This window comes from Strix aluco, unplaced genomic scaffold (genome assembly GCF_031877795.1).
Source record: "Strix aluco isolate bStrAlu1 unplaced genomic scaffold, bStrAlu1.hap1 H_1, whole genome shotgun sequence".
NCBI classification, from domain to species: Eukaryota; Metazoa; Chordata; class Aves; order Strigiformes; family Strigidae; genus Strix; species Strix aluco.
Genome location: NW_027436666.1, coordinates 853870 through 867491, shown reverse-complemented (window position 1 = coordinate 867491; position 13622 = coordinate 853870). Strand labels below are relative to the sequence as shown.

Genomic DNA, 13622 nt, shown 5'->3' with positions numbered 1-13622 from the left:
ACAAAATTTTGACACACATATAATTTCATCCAGCACTCCCAGAATTTTTTAGTCCCTCTTCTTGGCAACACAGCTTCCATAAAATAGAAGCCATAATAGAGGTCAAGTGGGATTTTAAGAAATTGGGACTTCCCTAACAATAATCACACTAACTCTAGGAAATTTTAAATGTAAAAGAAATTATAATCCACTAACACACAGTGATTATGTTTCATTCACCAGAATTCTTGGACTTTGCTTACTAACTTCACAAAACTAGACAGAAATAATTTTAACACAGAGGTGCAGCCCCCCCCTCCCAAAAATATAGCAACTGCTGAAAACAGTGCAGAGCCCCAGAACATAGAAAATAAAGATGAAGGCAAACACAATACTGAACAGAACTTACAGTGGGAAGATTTAAACTATATGTAATCAGTTGACTTTTCCTGGTAATACCACCATGGGATTTACAAATACAGTCAGTATTTAGATTTCATGGATCAGAACCTCAGCTGGTAAAAATGATGCAGCTTAACTACACTGGAGTTATTCCAAATTGTATTCTCCAAGGATCTGGTGCTAACTATATAGCGTAGCAATGATTTTTCCCAGAAGCGTTATATATGGTACATCTATACATTTCTCCATTACGTTATTAAAGATACTTTCTTTTTCCTTCATGCTCTAAACTTTAAGGCTTCATTGCTATTGTTAGGACTCTAATGTTGAGGGCTTTTTCATTATGAATTATAACATAGCTGACGGCTGGCTGCTTGAATAGTTTCTATAACATTCAAGTATGGACAAAGTTTCAGAGTTTCCCTCTAAAATAATTTTATGAAATCCTCCCCAACTCCCTCCTCCTGGTGTCCTAAATTTAAATATCAAGGCTATCAAAGAATTTTAACTTTTAATATTAGTATCATAACTATTATAAGGAGGTTGATTTTGCTATTATCATACTTTATATTCCCATTACTGTAAGATCAAAGTACATTATCATACTCATAGCATTTGAATCACAACACAAAGACAACTAAACAACCTTACAGCCATGCCTATAAGATATATCGAATGAAGTAAGAATAAAACTATGAAGTAATTCATGTGGTATCAAGCTTCAACAACACTAGCAGTAATTTGTTTGACCTGATGTGCATTAGGAAAGTATATTTTACTTTTAGACTGATTTCTTCCATGTCAGGTTCTTTTTTTCTACAGTATTGCTTGTTCTACCTAACTACTAATAATGATGCCAAGATCAAGATACAGATATTCTGCTTTCACTTAGGTATTCTGCTTTCATTTTCAAAAGATAATGCATCTCCCACCTCCATCATTCCAGACCATTTCATTAAACGCTGCTTTCTGAAATTTTGAGGCAGGTCTTGGAAGCGTATGGAGTAAAACCCTGCATCAAAAGAAATTAATGTAGCTACTTCTGGAAATATTACATCACAGAAAACATTACAGCTCATCTTGATTGCCCAAGCAAAGGCAGATTGTCCATCTGCCTGGACTCAGCTGCCACTCCAGAAGGTCCCGTGCCACCTCTGCCTGCACAGCTGTCTCACATGCCCCAGAGTGTCCCAAATGGCACTCAAACCCTGTTTCCAGGAGGCTTAACCAAGCCCATGATTTGACTGCCAGGTTAGTCACCTCTGCTTTTTATTTGTGTCTTCTTTGTGTTCAATACAGGATATTTCAGTGTGGTTTAGCCAATGGCAAGATGTCTCTAACATAATTCAGACTGCCAAAGACAGCAGGAGACAGAAAACTGAAGAAATCTCTCGTTAAATTTCATCCTGCCACCAGTTACACAACTTCTTGAACAGGAATAATTCATTTTAATACCAAAAAGCACTTTGCCAACTGTGAAAAGCACACCTTCAAGAAAAGAAAAAAAAAAAAAAAAGAAGAAAAAGGAAAAAAATCCCTAACTCTTCTGGACTCTAATGGAAATGTGCATTTCCAAGACCAGTGATATACCTGTATTATTCAATTTACTCAGATTAAAAAAAAAAAAAAAAAAAAGAGAAGAATGGTCAACAGAAGATGCTTTCTCATAATATGTATTCTTATGTCAGGCTTTCCTCAGCAGATGGACCAGCACCTTTTTTAGCCCTTCTATTGAACTAACTAAATATCCCATTCAAATGCTACAAGAGAGACTCCTTTTAGCATAGCCTAATATTAATGCTGTAAAGCATGTTAGGGAAAAGACAAGGTGTCTGTACTGTATACACTGTAGATACAATTCTTCCATGGCAATGTCTTGTGTATGAACTCCCCCTCTCTCTCCTCCCATTACGCCTCAAAGACTGTATAAAGAAATTATACAATAGCAAATTGGTGCTATACTTTGCAGCTTAGTATAGTTGTTTGTGCAACTTAGTATAATTGTTGTGAAAAATTCATTTTTAATATATTGCTAAAACATGGATAATGTGTTACATCACAACCAGTGGAAAAATATGTAGCCCTTTCACCCATATTTTAAATCTACACATTTATTTCCTCATTTATTTATTTTTTAAATCAGAGCTATACAAGTACACTTAGTTCAAATTCATATTACCTGCTGTGTGAGTGGAATTTTTATATGTATGAAGGTTTACATAGTATATTACACATAGAATAAATGTATTTATTATTAATAATACAATACACATAAATATACATATTTATCTGCAAGAGGAACACATGATTTTTAAGTGGATCTTAAAATTTTGAAGTGAAATCTAAAACTAATAGGTGACGTTCTGAACACCACATAATTCATTAGTTCAATTCATAGCGACCTCAGTGGCATAACTGCTCTACGATTATTTGCCTTTTACTGTGATTAACACAGTCTAGACACTTAAGCTAAATCCTTAAAAAGTAATCCAGTAACTTTACTTCAGAAGCGTTACATGTTAGCAACGTAAACTGATGTCAGTATGATCCAGGACTGCTGAATTAAGGTTATTTTTGAAGTTTTATCATTTATATTTGAAAATTTTGTTTATTACTATATTTTGGACATATTTTTCACTCTCTTTAGGGCAAACTGTACAGCATTTTGAAGTCAATCTTGTGTAAAGAATCAATATTTTACCCAGTAAAATACATAACAAAATAGATGTTTATTTTGTTGGGAGATTTATTATTGCTGTATAATGTCGTCTTTAAAACAATGTCTCACTAAAATATACTTTATGTTTGTTTCTGATTTCATAACAACTATTATGGTTTATTAGTAACCACCATTTTATCCACACTAAAGTCCCCTAATATACCGAGGTATAATTCTAAACTTCTTTAGCAATTATGAGTAACAACAATTCTTTCAGTTTAATTTATTTTAAGGTTTGAATGACTTTACAAATTACTTGACAACATAATTTATTTATATTGCAACTAAATGACCATATATATGAAATTCTTGCCAGGATTATTTAAAAATTCATTCAAGAAACCAGAATGAAGTTTAGAGGCTGGTACACAATTGGTTTAGATGAAGACCTTACTTTTTTCTGCGTGTATATGTAATATCCTATAGCAGTTTTCACAAAAAGTTGTTCTTTAGGATATAGGCATAGAATTTCTACTCCCATTCCGGCTGTGCAGTATTGTTACAAACTGCTATTTTGCCACAGGTGTGTTTCTAGAGTATTAGAAACTTGACAAGCCCAAAAGTATGTAAAAAAAATTTCTATTTAAATACCTAATCAAATGCTTTAGACTCCTTTGAGGTGGGAAACAGTGCAGTAAAAACATGCAAGAGTGTAAATTGCCTCTTTCTTGATTAATTTAATCTGCATAGTTATTTTAAGTTCGTTCTTCTAATGCTTCCTCACCTTGCCTAAAACACATTGCAAATTACATGGCTAATCCATACAGGCTACATCCAATTCATTCCATATTTTATTAACATTTAATTCCTTCATCTTCTCTCTGACTCTCACAATGCTCTTAATTCCTTCTTGCTCTTAAAGCATTCACAGTGGAAGCACCCAAGTTGACAATACTTATAACATGTTCTAATCTGCCTCTTTGTGGTCTATCAAGTCAATGATCTGAAAACTAAAAAGTGTATAATTAGACATTGACATGTCCGAAGGAACTGTTATGGTCTAGCATGTCACAGGCACTGACCCAATAGACTGTAACAGTTTTGGTCTGTTGGATTAGGAATCAATGTTTTAGTAACAATCTAACCTCATATTTATCCAGTCTGCTGAATACAACACACTTAAAGATTTTAAAGTTACACTTTCTTTCAATATCCTCTAAGAGTGAAGCCAGTATGAACTATTAAAGAGGTAAGTCCTACTTTAAAAATGTTAACCAATCCTTTTTTTTTTTTCCTTTTTAGAGGAAAAGTATACATGAAAATCCATCAAAGGAATATATTTTTAATCAGTTATTTACTACAAACTTTTATTTTTGAAATAAGAAACTCCCAAATTAAAACTCATGCTATATAACCTGATGTAGGCTTGATGTATCAAACAAAAAGACAGAATGAATATTGAAGTTGGTATGTAAATGTGAAAATAGGTGCGCTGAGTTTTTTGAAAATGATAAGCATTTAACATCTCCCACTATGTTCAAGAAGAAATTGGCAGCAAAAGTTCTCAGCGTTTTTAAACTTGGAGCACTTTAGGAAGCCAGGTACAGAAATCTAGGCTTTAATGTTCCTCTGCCTTCTCTCTCAATTTTTGCTTTGTGATTTCCGGCGTGGATGACAAATCAGATTTTACAGTAATAGCCAAGCCTTTCCTTGTCTGTGAGGATTCTTAAAATATCCCTTGGTATTGCAGTGAAGGACAATGGAAATTACAGGAAGAGAAGTAGAAGCAGGGAATGAAGAATACAGGCTCTGACATGATAAAAGTTTCATACTCAGTGTTTAGCATCATGCTGAGCCAGGAACCCTAAGCTTCTTCACTACTGTATTACCTCAGTTTTGAACTAGTGGAGTAGTTTTAATAGTTACATGATATTACACACACGTGAATCAAGCCTTCAAAGTATCAGAAAACATGTTAATTCTACCAAATGTTCAAGGAATGTATTAAAACATCGAAGTATATAAATTAGCTTTCTAAACTTAGTAGGAGATTATATTTAATGAAATATAATTGTTTGCCATGTTCTCCTACATTAATATGACTCCCTGTGTCTCCCCAAAAAAGCATTATATCTACAATATTTTAGAATGAACCGTGTTTCGATCATTAAAAAGTACTCAGCAACGTATTTCAGCAAATTCCTATCAAATTGCTCTACATGAAACTCCCTGTTCATAGAATTTTAAACTCTTTGGTAATTTTTTTGTTCTACTACATTCTCTATTCATAATCATCCATTTTTACTTTCTAATTCCTTCACTAAAAGGTACTGTTATGGCTATAACATGAGTCATGTACTCCAGTCATTCCCAAAACTGTGATCTGAGTGATAAATATGGATTATTAAGATGATGCCAGTGATCCTCTAGTTTGCCACAGATCAGATACAGACATAAAGACATACAAGCCTAATAGGTAGATGTCCAAATTCATTAACCCTCTGTAACAACAAAGTGAATGATTTGATTTTTATTTGCAAAATTAGGGAATAAACAATCTTTAGCTACCACACAGGATAACCAGGAAGAAACTAGACCAATCAAACATCACCACATCAAACCTAAGTGTTTGAAGAAGAAAAGTATTATATATATGCTATATTATTGCTGTTACAAAAGCTAAACACAACCTTTGTACCTGGTCAAGACGCTAACTGATCCTTTTCATTCTCAATAAGTGAGTAGCCTAGGATATGGGCTATACGACTGTTGCTTATGTATCATCTCGTTCCCCAGACTTCTCCATTTCTCAAGATTCGACTCCTATACCAAAATTCAAAAAGGTTTGAAGGTTCCAGCTGGGTGAAGAGTTATGTTATCACTATATTCTATTCTTTTTCCTCTTCCAACCTGATTACTGTAGAAATTAAAACTGTGTATAGAAGCTCTTTTTCCTAAACCTTAGACAGTTCGCTCATGAAATGAGTGAAGTACTGCATTTAAAGATATTTATCCCTCTATAAAATTACTTAATGAAAAATTAAATTCTAACTGAAGACGCTATTATATATGCTCTCAAAACCTTATTTTTTAGTATATGTCACTAGTAAGATCCTCAATAAGAGAAAATAATTTGAATAAAACTATAGTGGGTTTCATTGTTTATTCGTAAAATAGAAGATCTTAAAGTCTACAATATACCAAAAAAATCACCTCCATCTACAGAAGCTCACATTTTATACTTTGTGGTTTTATTCTTCATTCTAATTTATCATTCTTTAATGAGCATGTTTCCAATTAAATCGAATTTGTACCTGTTCTATTTTAGGATAATCTGACCACAAATATCAAGTATTACTCTCAAATACTTGCTGAAAGAGAACTGGAAAACATCTTAAATTATATCTCTGTAGACACTAGTACTTTGACAAAAATGAATACTCCACATAGGCATGTTAAAAATGTAAATTATTACAATATCAGGAGTAAGATTTCAGATATGGAAGGTACACAACTTCCATATGACAAAATCTCCTGTCTCAAATTTCATACAAAATCCTATGTATGACCACAGAACATGTAACACAAACTGAGAGTGGAAAAAAAAAAATTTATAATACAAAGTGTTATGTGCAAAATATTTTGGAGTATGCCTCATTTTGCTTTTAAAAAAGACTATTGAAAAAAAAGAGGTCAGCTTCCACTGATGAGGGATCTAATCCTGACAACAAAGACGTACATGGGAATCTTCCCATTGTTTGTAGTGAGATTTAAATTTGACACTGTATTAGAAAAAGGGAATTACGCTCAGAGCAAAATACCTGTGTATGTTTGTATGTCTGTGTGCATGTGCATGTGTGTGCGTGTGCGTGTTTGTGGGTGGGTGATGGATGGGGAATGTGTGTATATATATGAATACACAATCATACATATATAAACACACATAATTATCGTTATTAAGTGTAACAGGGTTAGCAAGCAGTACAAGCAAAACGACTGCCTTTCAGACAAGGCTAGTTTACTATTACTGGGGTTTTCTCTTATTATACTACCATATACAATTTCATAAATATTGCTGACAAAGTTAAAATGCAAGAAAGGAACATTTTTCTTACTCCGATCGAAGATGCAATAATCAAATCATAAAACACAAAACCAATAGCCAATCAATGTGAATAAGTCTGCCCATAGGCTTAATTCAAGCAAGCCATTCACTGAGCTATGTGATGGATCTGTCAAATCCAATACAGCATTACAGACATACTAGCAACATCAAGTGAACATGCAATGACAAAATGACAATACGCCCCACTGCCATGCTTTGACTTATTCTACCTCATAAATATAAAACTTGATGACTTTGCTAGTTTCTCTTACTTTAGACTTGGACAGAAATCTAACTATATTTTTATTTTTAAAAGTATTACATGAAAGCTGAATAAAAGCTGTACGAACATTTTATTGACATCTGATTTAGTGTCTTTTGCACATCCTTACAATTATTTTTTCTCAGTTTAAAGACTTTGGCAGGCAAAGCTCCAGAATCATGAAGAAAATATATAGACCAGTAGGTCCCCTTTTATCAGTTATAAGAATTGGAAATTTTATCAGAAATATTTTAAGTATTGGAAAGTTAAACATAATCTTTTTGATCCACTTCTCCAAAAAGCTTCAAATCTCTAAGTGCAATTTCATATGATGATAGATCACACAGTATAAAAATCCAATTCTAAATTTTTTTAGGTTGTATTCAATGATTATATTGCTTCATAAAGAAAACAAAATGTACCTTTTTGTTTGTTTGTTTTGTTTTCCAATCCTAAGAAATGACTGGAGAAATCTGCAAGGTCTACCTCTGTTGTGAAATTGTTTTTAGGAGTACATGATTTGTCTTAATACTTAGGGGTTTGCATTGATTTGTTTCATGAGATTTCCTTGCCACCTGATTCTCCCCTATATATCTGTTCTTTGCCTGTTTCCAGCAATATCTCCAGCTGTGACAAACAAGGATACCATTGCATTTCTTCACAATAGAGCTCTCTTACAGTGATCATTATCTATTGACTTGGTGTATTGATTCTGGAGTCCCAAATCTTTCTGTTAACCTTTAGTTTTAATTTACCAAAACATGTCTCCAATCTAAAGATTTTCTCTTTCCATCTCCTGACTTAAGAAGCACGTCAAATATGGAACATTGCCATTCATCCTGTATATGAGCTGTGATCAAAAAAATAAACATTTTTTGATTTTTTTAAATTAATACGAAGTAGTATTTCCATGATGTCACTGCTTCAATAGTACGTACTCTCTGGTCCTCACTTCATTTTTCTGGGCATTGTTTACACATACACAGCAAATATATTTCACGTGTAATTAAATTAAATAGGGGCTCAAATCCACACTAAGTAAAAGTAGTGTATAAGGAGATATGGAATCTTCAATATTGTCAGAGGACAGCAGATGATTATAACATCGAGAAGAAAAGATACAAGCAGTGTTACTGAACTATATTTCAGCATTTTCAGTATTAATAATTCACAAAAAATGCTAAATTCATTAAAAAATGAAAAGTTAATCAAATTAAGCAAACTGTAGTTGTGAGTAATCAGAGGTATCCATGTTTGCACATAGTTTCCCATATGCAAAGAAACGTTTGAGCGGATTGTTATTTGTTTTGTTCTCTATGCTAGCTATAGGATTCTCCCATAAAGAAATTCAGTTACAATATTTGTAATTAAGACAAGGAACCATATTCATTTAGGGGAAGCAGATCGAAGATAAGGGTTAACCACATTTAGAAAGAGAAGCTAAATTAAAAAAAATCCCAAAGATATAAAATTCATTTAAGATATTTAAAATTATGCAAGCAAAGACAGGTTATTACAATTCTAATTATACACAAAGTGTATCTGAGAATTAGACATTTTTTCAAAAAATAATTAAGGGTTGTAACAACTGCATTACTACTGATGCCATCTCCAGTTTCCTTTACAGCATTTAAGAGCACTATCTTCTTAGACAAATCCTTTACTTTTTTTGTCAGCATAACTCAGTGATGTTGACTCTCTACCCATAGCAGAACATGTGACCAACTGACGTTTTATCTTACAGCATTTGATTTGGTTTATGAGAAGGTACATTAATTCATAATTAAAGCATTTAAAAGTCATCTTGATTCAGTTTCTCTATGTAATGTATAGGTTTTCAGAAATTCATTTATTTATAGTAATAAACACCCTATAAAATGATCCAGGGACACCTGAATGATACATGGCAAAAAATGACTAACCACAGGAGGTTATTTATAATTTTGTCCTTTCAGTTTAGTAAGTTTTTAGAAGCAGGAATTGGTTTGCATTATAAGCTCGCAGAAAAATGCTAGAGCTGCGACATGCTAACACACCTTTGTGGAAATGAAATGAAACTACTGAGTAGCACTTCTCCTCTGTAGGTTACCCTAAGTAGAAACAGTACATCGCGAACAAAGTGCATACAGCACATACCTACTTGATATTACTGATCCAAAATTAATAGAAAGTTACTTGCTTACCTGTCTGACACAGCATGCCTCAGCCATACATGCAAATTATTTTATTCACATAACTTTAAAAAATATATCTTCATTACCCAGGATAAGCATTTGAAAGGCAAATATGCATGCATAGCATTGTAACATTCATACCATGGTACTTTGTTTTAAAATTACAGAATCCATGAACAGCACTTCAATCTAAGAAATAGTTCACTGAAATTTCTTAATCTGTTGATTTCTTTAAGAAACAGAAACATTTAAAACAATGGCTAATTTAGCATTTAAAGAAATTTTTCGATACATATTCAAGACTTAAGAAATTATCTCCATGATTCCAAGGGAAAATTTTCTTATATCGGGAATTGGGAAGTGTGACCTTACTTCTCGCTACTAATATGAAGAAAAATATATGCACGTATCTGTCTTTCACAATATACATCCTCTCTTTACAACTGTACACTGTGCAAGTACTTGCGAAGTATTAAAGATAGCATAGATTTTGTTAAGGGTACAGTTTATGAAGGAAACATAGGATCTTCTTTCTTTTCATTACAAAATCATGTCCACACACTGCAAAGACTTAATTTTACGCAATTTGACAAAATCCTATTCCTACTGAAGTCAATAGCAATTTTGACATTGACTTCAAAGGGGTCTGAATTTTCATCTTGCAAGAAGACAAGTTAATTTCCGTGACATCGCTTCTAGTTTATAGAAGTTAAGTCTTTGCATGTTTCTCTTATGCAGATTTTAATAATCTTTTATTGCTGGTATTATTGCCACCAAATGTGTTTTACATTTTGAGGATAAAAATACAGAGCGAAAGAAGAATAACTGAATTTTTGTCAGTGTTTCAAAAAATCAAATGCCTGGAAAGAAAGCAAGTTGCAAAAATACTGTTTTGCATTGGATAGTTCAAGCTTAGACACAGTTCATTCTCAATTTTCACTGACTAAAACAATGTCAATGAGAATTGAGGGAACTCAATAGGTTCAGGTTCTAAATCAACTGAAATAATACTCCTAAGACGAATAATGATCTTTAGTAACAGATCATCATGAAGCTATACATATATTTATCTACATTGTACAAGGGTCACAGACGTTAACTGGATGATCTACAGCTTGGGAATGTGCACATCTCATGCCTGATTCTCAATTAAGGCCTAAAATCTCTCAATTTATGGCTATTCATGGATTATAATAAAACAGCCTGCTTTAGATATCACAATTATCTGCAGAGCAACAAGACAGTTATGAGACTTCAACAAGGCAAATTTATAGAATCATCTTCAACTTCCACTGGTCAAATATTTATTAGCAGTAAATGAGATCTTACCTGTCACTGTAGGCAGCTGCAGTGGCAGTGGCAGGCTGGGCATACCGGTAGGCAGCATAACCACCCTGAAACACAAACTCATGCTCTAACTGGATTGCTACAACACCTTAAATAACATCTTGCAAAATTTAGCAACAACTGAAAGAGTACTGTCAGGCTGCAAGTTCAGTTACGGGGTTAAATACATAGGAAATATTTCAGTGAATCATTAAGCAAAATTCATCACCACAAACTTGTACTTCTTAAGATTTGTCCCAGATATCAGGAGAAAGCAATGAACTGTATTCATCAATGTAAGATTTTTACAAGACAATACTATATTCTTACACAAGTTTTCAAGTAGCAATTCTTCTTCTGAATGAGGTGTATGTATATTAATAAAGCAATGCTGAACTTAAAAGAAAAACTCAGCTGATAATCAATTCTTTCGTACAAAATATGATTTATCATATCTGGTTGATTAAATCTATGAATTTGTTCACTCAATTAACACTTAATGTTACATAGGTTTCCAATTTATACATAAAATTATAATGAAGAAGCAAAATTCTCTTCTTCCATGAATTAACATTCAGTTGTATGTAACAGTAATTGCAGATGTTCAATTAAGCAAACAGGACAAACAAACACACATTTGAAAGGAATTGTGTGCAGTGATGCATTGATTATCAAACTGTGAAAACAGCAGAGCTTCCTGTTCAATGGACCACGGTGTTATATCAACCATTTCAAAATGATCTCAGCATGCCAATTAACAAACGCAGGCCAGTCTCCACAGATAACACAAACACGATTTACGTCCCAATTAGAATTCACCACCCCATAATCCTCTGGGACAGGGGACTTTTGTATTTCCTTTCCCACCTTCCCCCACCTTAACAAAGAGTTGAATAAGAAAGTATCAGATCACTCAGCTTTGAATAAAATTCACTCTTTTGCTAAAGCATTCGCTTTAATGGATTGATTTTTTCCCTTTTTTTTTTTTTTTTTGAATGCTGCATTCACACAAGATATTATGCTGAAGCATGAAGAATAGGCTATGATGTGTCAACCTTTACTGTAACAGTAGTACATTTTTAGTGCAGGAACTTTTGTGCGTTTTCTATTTTGATTTTACAAATAAAAAAATAATTCTTTTCAGAAAAGCAATTTCAACTACTTTTACAAGCTATTTCCCTTTCTATACTCCTTTGCTTGGCAGAATTGCTTTCATCCCTAACACGGGTAAACCTTTGTCGGTTTGTAGATTTGAAGCAGGTTGATTTTGAAAATCAATCATTCAACTGATAATGCCACATCACCCTAAGAATAAACATATGTTTTACATATACTGACAGCTCATTAGAAACTCCAGGCTTTGAATTGCCAACTTACTTGAGGAACATTCTTTCTGATTTTTTCAAGTGCTCACACAGACAAGATAGTACATTTACCTCGCCACTCCTGGTCAGCTCCCTGCCAGCAGCAATTGTGTCACACAACCACTGGAATAAGGCAGGTGCTTTCATAACACTATATATGCTCTCTTTTGCAGCAAGCTGCTTCTCTGTGCAAGCACAGAAGCATTGAGACGAAATACTTTCTCATTTCAGATCATTTGATTTTTATAAACCAATAGAAGGCTATTACTGTCAAAAATGTATAATAGGCACATATTGCTTGCAGGTATGTGCATACAGGCAATGAGATGTCAAATAATGTCACCAAGTGCAAACTGAGCCAGTAAAGAGTGAGCCTGAGAGATGATAATGCCAACTGCACACTTGGCCTGGCTTCTGGTGCAAGGAGAAAGGTGAGAGATTATACCAATTTATCTGTTCTCCCCTTCTGGTTTTTGAGTGCTAAATATAGCACCTTTAGGGTTTTTTTCTCCCCCCGCCCCGAGTGCTGATATGAGGGAGTACAAATGGTTAAAGGTATAAAGAAGATATTAAACTTGTTTTCATGATCCAGTCCTGAAAATGTATGGCAGACTGCAAGTCATTTTGCACTATGACATGATTCTGTTCACCGCATGTTTGACTCCTTGGCTTGTCCTGTAGTCCATTTCTAAACCCCCTTATTTAAATGTGAGAGCCACTTCATTTCAATCTGACTATGCACATAATGATTCCCACTATAGTATGGAATTGAGAATGGCCCACCATGAAAAGTATCATTTCAGTGTTCTTAATCAGACAAAAATGAGACAGGCTGTTCACATTCTGGCTGGTCTTAAATCTGTGGATGGTAGGCTCTGTGAGGATTGTTTTTCTTTATTTAACTATCACTAAAACCTGGTCAGTCTGTGAAGATGGACCCTTTCTTACTCCCTAAATATAAGAATTACGTTCCTTTTATACTTACATTTTGATTTGCTTTAATCAAAGAATTGCTGCTGAACAATGAAGCTGAACTCTGAACTTTATTAAGATGCTTTGGATTCAACAGTGACTATGACATTTGTGAGAGCCCTGGAAAGACTGAGTCTAAAGCAATAAAAAGAGATTGAAGTTATTGAATTTACCTGAATTCTTTGGAGAACTAACATGCAGGATGCATATGATTATCTGGAAAATCATAATTCCCTACCAACCCATGTCATGATTTATATTTTTAACATAGGCTTTCATATATTACACATAAAAACTTCCTTAAGCAAATTATTCTTAGGGGGTTCGTGTTCTGCAGTTTTCATATCAAGTTTTCTCGGTTTTACTTCAATTACTTCAA

At 33.6% G+C, this 13622-nt stretch overlaps 1 protein-coding gene across 26 annotated transcripts in view; it reads right to left on the bottom strand.

The window, feature by feature from the left end:
• The window catches only part of LOC141919139 (RNA binding protein fox-1 homolog 1), a 766805-nt gene that overhangs the window by 21992 nt on the left and 731191 nt on the right, over window positions 1-13622 (bottom strand). For all 26 annotated transcript variants that reach the window (XM_074814133.1, XM_074814139.1, XM_074814151.1 and 23 more), the window contains one exon: window positions 10911-10975. In XM_074814133.1, coding sequence (XP_074670234.1) covers window positions 10911-10975 — 65 coding nt within the window. The remainder of the gene's footprint in view (window positions 1-10910; window positions 10976-13622) is intronic.